The sequence below is a fragment of the Nothobranchius furzeri genome, chromosome 7, assembly GCF_043380555.1.
Source record: "Nothobranchius furzeri strain GRZ-AD chromosome 7, NfurGRZ-RIMD1, whole genome shotgun sequence".
Lineage (NCBI taxonomy): Eukaryota > Metazoa > Chordata > Actinopteri > Cyprinodontiformes > Nothobranchiidae > Nothobranchius > Nothobranchius furzeri.
Window position 1 is genome coordinate 14,474,983 of NC_091747.1, and position 8,953 is coordinate 14,483,935.

An 8,953-nucleotide genomic window follows, 5' to 3' on the forward strand; every position below is an offset into this window, starting at 1 on the left:
CGCGTCTTGCTGGGGCTTCTCTCATGGAGGCACTCAGTCAGACCCAGTGTTGACATGTGGCAAGACGCTCCTCGGGGCGCGTCTTGCTTGGACCTTTCTCACTGAGGCGCTCAGTCAGACCGAGTAGTGACATGTGGCAAGAAGCTCCTCGGGGCGCGTCTTGCTTGGACCTCTCTCCCTGAGGCGCTCAGTCAGACCCAGTGTTGACATAAAGCCCCCACAATGCCGCTCAGAAAATGGTCCCAACCCGGAAGTAAGAAAAATTGCAGTTCCACCCTCATCCGCTGGGGGCTGGTACCAGAAGCGAGCAAATCCTCATTGACTCCCATGTTAAAAATGCCATTTTCACAGCAGAAATAAACATGTTTACAGCCTGGTTCAAAAAATGTTTGTTTGTCTAAATTATCTAGTTTATACTCATGACAACTCTGAGGGGGGTGAAATTTTTTCTCACTCTTCTGTTTAAGTGTATTGAAAGCCTAAAATTCTGTATAATTAATGAGCATCCGACACACGTGACCGCCGCCTCAGACCCACGTGACCACAGAGCTAGCTCCGTGGAAAGGCCTCAGTACAGTCTCGGTCTCTCCTGGAAACTGTGTCGGGATTTTGAGTCTCTGTGCTTGTGAATTCTGTTTTGGATAATATTGGTGCAATTGTTGGACAAAATGACTTGCTGTGGTATTAATTGCACTAATAGAGCGTCCAAGGAGTCTCCACTTCATTTTTTTCGGTAAGTTAAAATCTATATTTGTATTTTATGTCACTGCTGCCTTTAAACTAGCTGAGTTTACCGAAGTAGCTAGCTAACTATCAGTTTAACATGCAGCATGTACTGTTTAACCATGAAATTTAAATGTAAAATACGGTAAAATAATTAATAGGGCATATTTAAATGGGTAATAGGGTAAAACCCAGTGCATTTAAGATAAAAATGGGTTTAAATATGACGGGGCGCGCCGCTTGGGGGGACACTTCTGTGCTCTATTCTTTCATCCGGTAATCCCCAGCGGTCAGGCCGGGCAGGCTGATCGATGCGGCGCCTCGCTGCTGCGGGCTGACCGCTCGTGGAACTCGGAGACAGATCTGACCGGAGAAATACTGCAGCTCGTTGAGAAGTCTATAGGGCATACAGCGTTTCCCTTAAATCCCACTGCCACGCCGACAAGATCCCAAGTTTCTTTGTTTTTGTTGGCGCTGTTTACCGAAGAAGCAGCGGGAATACCAGCAAGTTTCATCAGACTCATAAATTTAGTTTTTGCAGGGGACCCCCTGTATTTTACTGCTCCCTCCTGCAGTCTTCCCCTATTAAAATTTAAAATGTGTAACTTCATGTATTGTGATGAATGACTAATATTCATGTTAACTAAAACGTTAGGTATTTAGGGGGAAAAAACAAAATAATAAACATTATACAGATGTCAAATAAATCAAACTGTAATTAAACTATATATTTTCAAAGTCTTGATTCTGGATAAAATCCAACAACATATGCTTTATAAATAAACACTACGCATGGCTTTTACACACACACACACACTCACGTTACATTGTGATTTCTTAGTAAATATTCTATTTGGCGAGAGATAAACTTTATTGTATTTATCCTAGTGAATCTATAATTAAACGGGTAAACTAGTAGTAGCACATCCAACATCAAAGAAAGTAAAATGTTATTATCAGGAGAGGGAGAATGATTAAGTGGTTAGCAGCAGTGTGCTAGACGATGGCCCCCTCCATGAGGCCACCACAGCTCAGCAGAACATCGTTGTAGCTTCTTCTGGGGAGAAAAACACTTACAGAAAAAATAAAGTTAACAGCTGAAATAGCAGGAAATAATACAGTTAAAGAGCAGATTGTAGAAGAAAGAAACCCCTAGGTTAAACTGGTCTGTCTACTGCATAATGCTGAACTCTAACATGTGTCCTCAGGGAAGGACCTGATTGGTGTCCAGAACCTGCTGAAGAAGCACCAGGCTCTGCAGGCTGAGATCACAGGTCATGAACCTCGCATCAAGGCTGTCACCCAGAAAGGAGAGACCATAATGGAGGAAGGTAGAGCAGGTCTGGTCCTGACATGTTTCTGAGGTGTCTGCAGGTTCTGGCTCACTTTGTTTGGGTCCAGGTCACTTCGCTGGTTCAGAACCTTCGGCCCGTCAGAACATTCTTATCCTCCACGTTCTAACACCAGACCTGTTAACCCAACAGCAACAAGTGGCTCCAACTGACGATGAGACCGGGAAGGAGCTGGTTCTGGCTCTGTTCGACTACCAGGAGAAGAGTCCTGGAGAGGTCACCATGAAGAAGGGCGACATCCTCACGCTGCTCAACAGCACCAACAAGGTTCGTATGCCCTTCACAGCCGAGGAACGACCTCCAGCTCAGAGCGAACATCTCCACACCTGCTTTGTGTTTGTGTGACTTTAGGTTGTTTTACTTGAACTCGCGTCTTTAGCTGAATGAGGATGGAGAGACGGGTCGGACCTGGAGCAGGTCGAGGTCTTGCAGAAGAAGTTTGACGACTTCCAGAAGGTCGGACTTTTCCTCCTCTCCGTCTTCCAGCAGCAGCTGTCAGATCAGCTCAGGTGATAATCAGCAGGTGCTTTTGTCCTGCAGGACCTGAAGGCCAACGAGTCCCGCCTGAGGGACATCAACAAGGTGGCATCTGAACTGGAGTCAGAAGGTCTGATGGCTGAGGAGGCTCCTATGGTTCAGGCTCAGGTGAGCGTCACCTGTCTGCAGCAGCTGGTCCCTCTCACTTCCTGGTTTGTTAACTCTGCTCGTCTCTGTTTGTAGCAACAAGAACATCTGGGTTCTGCTCCTGGAAAGGTGCGTGTTGTCCTCCGCCTCCACCAGAACCAGACGTGGTGTTTTTGTTACCACTCATTTGTTTGTTTACAGGATGAAGCCGTCTCTAACCCCGGCTTTCCACAGGAGTCGTCAGCAGCACGTTACTGCAGCAGCACGTCATAGCTGCTGATAGGAACCGCTGTGGTCAACAGAACCTTTTCCACCGGAGCCGTCAGCAGCGCGAGTCGGCCACGTCTCAGGAGCAGCATGTCGCGGCCCTTACGCGCCGGTTCTATTTTCTACGCGCGACGCCTCTGAAACGGGTCAAGTTCGACATTTTTGGGGAAGGAAAGACAGGAAATCGGACGCGGAAATTGAGAGAAGCTACCGAGATTTTCAGAATAAAGAACGTACTGCCTTCCGGTTGCTTTACTTTTAAAAAAGGTTACTAACTGAGCGGCCCCGTGAGAAGTTATCACCTAGCTAGCGGTCTCCTTTGTTTTTCAGGTCCGTATTGGCGATTATAAAACGGACAGAACATAAAACACAAACCATGTTGTAATTTTCTCCTGCTTGTTGTTGTGTTTACTGACGAAGTCACTCGAGTGACTTCGTGCTCGGTCGGTGACAGCTGCTCCCCTGCTGCTTCGCGTCTCGTGGGAAGGGCCAAGCAGCAGTTTACGCGAGCAAGGCGTGCTGCTGCAGTAACGTGCTGCTGACGGCTCCCGTGGAAACCCGGGGTAACACGGCGTCACCCTAGAAGGTGAGTTCATTCAGCTGATCAGAGGTCACCTCTGATGGCCGTAGTCACGGCCGACCGTGCTGAAATCACACAGGAATTCAGGTGACCCGGCAGGCACCAGGTGCTGGTGAAAGTGGGGACATGTCAGCTGGTTGCCATGGCTACAGTTATCTTTATGCATCTGTATGACTGCTGACTGGTGTGTGTTTCCTGTGACCTTTGACCTCAGACCGTACGGTTGGGCGTTCAGACGACGGCTAACTTTAATTCCATCAAGGTAAGAGGAAGCTCTTCCCTTCCTGTCTGAGCGATCCGTCTCCAGGTTTCCTCGTCCGGCGTCCAGCCCGCTGGCGTCCACCTCCATCTCACTGGGTTTGGTTTCTCTCCAGGAGCTGAACAACCGCTGGCGCTCGCTGCAACATGCTGGGCAGCGCCCATGAGGTGTAGCGCTTCCACAGGTACCCCGCACACTTATGCGCCGCTTACGGGTCAGTAGTTTGGACCCACACTCAGACGGAGTTCTGATGTCTTCTCAGAGACGCTGATGAGACCAGAGTGGATCGAGGAGAAAAACCAGGCCCTGAACACAGACAACTACGGCCACCACCTGGCCAGCGTTCAGGCTCTGCAGCGTGAACATGAAGGCTTTGAGCGTGACCTGGCAGCTCTGGGTGATAAGGTCCGCTTTCCTGATCGGTACCAGGACCCGAGTTGTCTCTGGAGACACGTTCTTCATGGTTCTGGTGACTCCACCCCAGCCGTTCCTGATCAGCAATCAGCGGGGTGCTTTCCTATTTAAGGTGGATGGAGGACAAAATTTGACGCCAGAAGATTGCCTCAGTTTTGGTAGTAACCAGCCACTCGTGTTACCTCTAGTGTTCCTAGGATTAATGTTATTTCGTAGTGTTTTTGCTCTTATATTGGATTTACCATTCTTCAGGATTCCTGTCGACCTCATTGGATACTGACCTCTACTCCAGGATTTGGATATTCAACACACGGACCTTATCACCACCCTCCATAACCCACCTCTCATCTCACCCGTTGCCCCATCCACCAGGACGCCCCGCTTCTCTCCACCTCTGCTCCCTCTCCTGCGCTTCCCCCGGCTCTCTACCTCTCCCTCCTCCAGCCAACACATACACCCACCACAGTAAGTCTGCTGAACACCTCTGCCTGCCTACAATGGATTTTGAAACCAGAACCTAAGCTCACCTGTGTTCTCCCTCCTCCAGATGCTGAGCTGTTGTTGCAGTTCCAACCACAGACTTATCTGTGCACCTTAAGTTCCTCCTTATAAATAAATCATTTTTTCCATCAGTTTTTGGTCAGTGTTGTATTCTGCATGTCTTGGGTTAAGTACCTTCCTCCAAACATGACACTCCTCTTCAAAGAGCAAATCTGTTCAGCACATTCTGACAGACCGACCACCATTCTTCTGTCATGATGCTGTACAGGACATTTTTAGAGTTTTTCTTTTTAAAGATAAATAGGATTACATTTAAATAGCAATACTTTCACATTATCATTTTCCCACACTTCTGTATAACTGTATTTAGTTGTTTTTCAATAAAGAATGACAAACTATTTAAGTTTGGATTTGTTGCACACAAATATATATCTGTAAAAAATATCTACAAAGCTAATGTATACATAACAAGTATGATTGGGTTTTGCAATACGGCACTATTTTAGTAAGAGTTTTAAACCAAGTAAAGTTAGTAAAGAACACATTTCTATTGTCTGCTAAGAAACTGTTGGGATTTAAAATGGGCCTGTTGTACAAATAACTTGTAAATGATTATTCCTCACTTTTGTCTTAACCAAAGAAATTCCAGTAATTGAGCAAAAACATTTATTTTTAACACTACATTTTATAAAACAGGGCGCAAAGTGTCGGCACATGTATGTATGTCGATGGTCCACCCCAACCGAACCAGGAGACACAGACGTCAGGGAGGCCAAGGTTGTCTCTGCAGCTCTCTGGGCACCACGCCTCACTCAGCTGTCTCCAATGATCCAAATGGCTATGGAGAAAAAATAACAGGTTTGTCATAATTGTTTAAAGTACAAAACCATACATGAAGTGGTGAGACAGGTATGTGAAACTTACACTTGCTGATGTTGGAGACACACAGGCTGCCATGGTGACATTTAAACAGATCTAACAAAAAAATAAAAATGAAAATTAAAAACTCCCAGACCTCATGTCATATTTACTAATCAGCTATGGCTGATTTATTGTTTGGATCACAGTGAGTTACACTAATTCTAATATATTTTTATTTCTATTATACATACATACTTTTTAACTGTTATTTTCACGACTGTTATCAGGCTCTCTTGTTCTGGTTCTGATGATAATTCCGTGTCTTCCAGCAAGTTATCTTGTGCTTACTTCATCTGTAGAATGTCTCTTTACTTTTGGTAAATTGTACTGAGTCCAGAATAAAGACTAGTTGGCTGTACAAGATACAAACAAGTATAACATTTTGGAAATATATGAAATGTATTTACGCTGCTAATTTAGCTCGAATACTAATAACTGCCATATTTTCCGGACTATAACTCGCACTTTTTTACATTTTCTGGCAGGTCCTGCTACTTATACTCCGGAGCGACTTATATAACAAAATATGTAGGCTACACCACGCTGCTGCGGGCCGACTCCGACCCACACAAGAATGAGTTCCCCTGTCCCGCTGGAAGGGTTTCAAACACCGCCAGCATCTGTTAGAGCCTGTGGCGGGGTGCTGAGGGCCGGCTCCAGCCCAGGAATGAGCTCTCCTCGCCGGCCGGGAGGGTTTGAAACACCGCCATCCTCTCCTCTGCTGGCTGTTGTTCATTCTGTTATGGTTACCGGTGCTTGTGTTGCAATGTGAAACGCTTGGTCTCAGATTTTGTAAGAAAGATAATAAAATGTCCCCCCAAAATACGACTTAAATATATTTTCTCTTATTCATGATACATTTAATGGCTGGTGCGACTCAGGAGTGATAGCGCCGAAAAAAACTGTACTGAAAACTTGCTCAAAGCAAAATGTTTTCATTACGGAAATAAATTATAAACTTACCGATTTAAAACTTTTTTAATACAGGTACTTCTCACGAACAGGCGCAGAAAACCTCCACCTAAACTCCGTGTAAGGTTCAGGTCGATGGGTGTTCCAGTTAGCTCCGGTTGGGTTGAAGCTAGGTGGCTACATCCGTTAGCTCGGCTCCCACCTCCGCTTTAGCTTTGGGTTAGCCAGGGTTAGCTTCAGGTTAGCTCGTAGCTAGTTCGCCTGGGTGTCGTCACTCGAGCCCAGCCTTACAGCCACACCCTCAGCGCCTCCTCTCTTCCCTTTTATGGAATTGTCTGGGCTGGACGGAACCTGTGACACGGTCAAAATGGCGGTGGTGGCCACCTCCCATTATAGACAACAAACGTGTTATTGAAGCCAATGGAATCCGTTTGTCCAGTATATGTACAGTCTATGGTTGACATGTGGCACGACGCTCCTGCGGGCGCATCTTGCTTGGGCCTCTTTCCTGGAGGCCCTCAGTCAGACCCATTGTTGACATGTGGCAAGACGCTCCTAGGGGCGCGTCTTGCTTGGGCCTCTCTCCTGGAGGCGCTCAGTCAGACCGAGTGCTGACATAAGGCAAGACGCTCCTCGGGGCGCGTCTTGCTTGGGCCTCTCTCCTGGAGGCGCTCAGTCAGACCCAGTGCTGACATGTGGCAAGACGCTCCTCGGGGCGCGTCTTGCTGGGGCCTCTCTCCTGGAGGCGCTCAGTCAGACTGAGTAGTGACATGTGGCCTGACGCTCCTCGGGGCGCGGCTTGCTTGGGCCTCTCTCCTGGAGGCGCTCAGTCAGACCCAGTGTTGACATGTGACAAGACGCTCCTCGGGGCTCGTCTTGCTTGGGCCTCTCTCCTGGAGGCGCTCAGTCTGACCCAGTGCTGACATGTGGCAAGACGCTCCTCGGGGCGCGTCTTGCTTGGGCTTCTCTCCTGGAGGCCCTCAGTCAGACCCATTGTTGACATGTGGCAAGACGCTCCTCGGGGCACGTCTTGCTTGGGCCTCTCTCCTGGAGGCGCTCAAACAGACCGAGTAGTGACATGTGGCAAGACGCTCCTCGGGGCGCGTCTTGCTGGGGCTTCTCTCATGGAGGCACTCAGTCAGACCCAGTGTTGACATGTGGCAAGACGCTCCTCGGGGCGCGTCTTGCTTGGACCTTTCTCACTGAGGCGCTCAGTCAGACCGAGTAGTGACATGTGGCAAGAAGCTCCTCGGGGCACGTCTTGCTTGGACCTCTCTCCCTGAGGCGCTCAGTCAGACCCAGTGTTGACATGTGGCACGACGCTCCTGCGGGCGCATCTTGCTTGGGCCTCTCTCCTGGAGGCCCTCAGTCAGACCCATTGTTGACATGTGGCAAGACGCTCCTAGGGGCGCGTCTTGCTTGGGCCTCTCTCCTGGAGGCGCTCAGTCAGACCGAGTGCTGACATAAGGCAAGACGCTCCTCGGGGCGCGTCTTGCTTGGGCCTCTCTCCTGGAGGCGCTCAGTCAGACCCAGTGCTGACATGTGGCAAGACGCTCCTCGGGGCGCGTCTTGCTGGGGCCTCTCTCCTGGAGGCGCTCAAACTGACCGAGTAGTGACATGTGGCAAGACGCTCCTCGGGGCGCGTCTTGCTGGGGCTTCTCTCATGGAGGCACTCAGTCAGACCCAGTGTTGACATGTGGCAAGACGCTCCTCGGGGCGCGTCTTGCTTGGACCTCTCTCACTGAGAAGCTCAGTCAGACCGAGTAGTGACATGTGGCAAGACGCTCCTCGGGGCGCGTCTTGCTTGGACCTCTCTCCCTGAGGCGCTCAGTCAGACCCAGTGTTGACATTTGGCAAGACACTCCTCGGGGCGCGTCTTGCTTGGGCCTCTCTCCAGAAGGCCCTCAATCAGACCCAGTGTTGACACGTGGCAAGACGCTCCTCGGGGCGCGTCTTACTTGGGCCTCTCTCCTGGAGGCGCTCAGTCAGACCGAGTAGTGACAAGTGGCAAGACGTTCCTCAGGGCGCGTCTTGCTTGGACCTCCCTCCTGGAGGCGCTCAGTCAGACCGAGTAGTGACATGTGGCAAGACGCTCCTCGGGGCGCGTCTTTCTTGGGCCTCTCTCCTGGAGGCGCTCAGTCAGACACAGTGTTGACATGTGGCAAGACACTCCTCGGGGCGCGTCTTGCTTGGGCCTCTCTCATGGAGGCCCTCTGTCAGACCCAGTGTTGACATATGTCAAGACGCTCCTCGGGGCGCGTCTTGCTTTGGCCTCTCTCCTGGAGGCGCTCAGTCAGACCGAGTGCTGACATGTAGCAAGAAGCTCCTCGGGGTGCGTCATGCTTGGGCTTCTCTCCTGGAGGCCCTCAGTCAGACCCATTATTGACATGTGGCAAGACG

At 49.5% G+C, this 8,953-nt stretch overlaps 1 protein-coding gene and 1 long non-coding RNA gene across 4 annotated transcripts; one reads left to right on the forward strand and one right to left on the reverse strand.

The window, feature by feature from the left end:
* The first annotated feature begins 565 nt into the window (after window positions 1-565).
* Window positions 566-6,098, forward strand: LOC139070641 (spectrin alpha chain, non-erythrocytic 1-like). 3 transcript variants are annotated; one of them, XM_070553284.1, is made up of 12 exons: window positions 566-733; window positions 1,932-2,054; window positions 2,125-2,342; window positions 2,427-2,531; window positions 2,616-2,720; window positions 2,796-2,828; window positions 2,901-3,552; window positions 3,626-3,808; window positions 3,921-3,989; window positions 4,068-4,377; window positions 4,472-4,684; window positions 4,767-5,170. In XM_070553284.1, the coding sequence occupies exons 2-4, from the start codon at window positions 2,045-2,047 to the stop codon at window positions 2,460-2,462; spliced, it is 264 nt and encodes an 87-aa protein (XP_070409385.1). In that variant the 5' UTR covers window positions 566-733; window positions 1,932-2,044; the 3' UTR covers window positions 2,463-2,531; window positions 2,616-2,720; window positions 2,796-2,828; window positions 2,901-3,552; window positions 3,626-3,808; window positions 3,921-3,989; window positions 4,068-4,377; window positions 4,472-4,684; window positions 4,767-5,170. The 3 variants fall into 3 exon arrangements, with proteins under 3 accessions (XP_070409385.1, XP_070409383.1, XP_070409384.1); XM_070553282.1 differs by having other exon boundaries at window positions 567-733; window positions 2,208-2,342; window positions 2,796-3,552; window positions 3,761-3,808; window positions 4,767-6,098; XM_070553283.1 differs by lacking the exon at window positions 2,901-3,552 and having other exon boundaries at window positions 567-733; window positions 2,208-2,342; window positions 3,761-3,808; window positions 4,767-6,098.
* On the reverse strand, window positions 5,373-7,116 carry LOC139070642 (uncharacterized). Its single transcript, XR_011521131.1, has 2 exons — window positions 6,605-7,116; window positions 5,373-5,695 (listed from the first exon to the last, which is right to left on the reverse strand). It is a non-coding gene; the product is annotated as an uncharacterized lncRNA (long non-coding RNA).
* Window positions 7,117-8,953: the final 1,837 nt, after the last annotated feature.

Coding starts and splice junctions, on each gene's coding strand:
- LOC139070641 (XM_070553282.1), top strand. CDS start 4,170: ATGAAGGCTTTGAGCGTGACCTGGCAGCTCTGGGTGATAAGGTCCGCT. Junction 4,378..4,471: donor AGAAGATTGCCTCAGTTTTG/GTAGTAACCAGC, acceptor ACCATTCTTCAG/GATTCCTGTCGACCTCATTG. Junction 4,685..4,766: donor CAACACATACACCCACCACA/GTAAGTCTGCTG, acceptor TCCCTCCTCCAG/ATGCTGAGCTGTTGTTGCAG.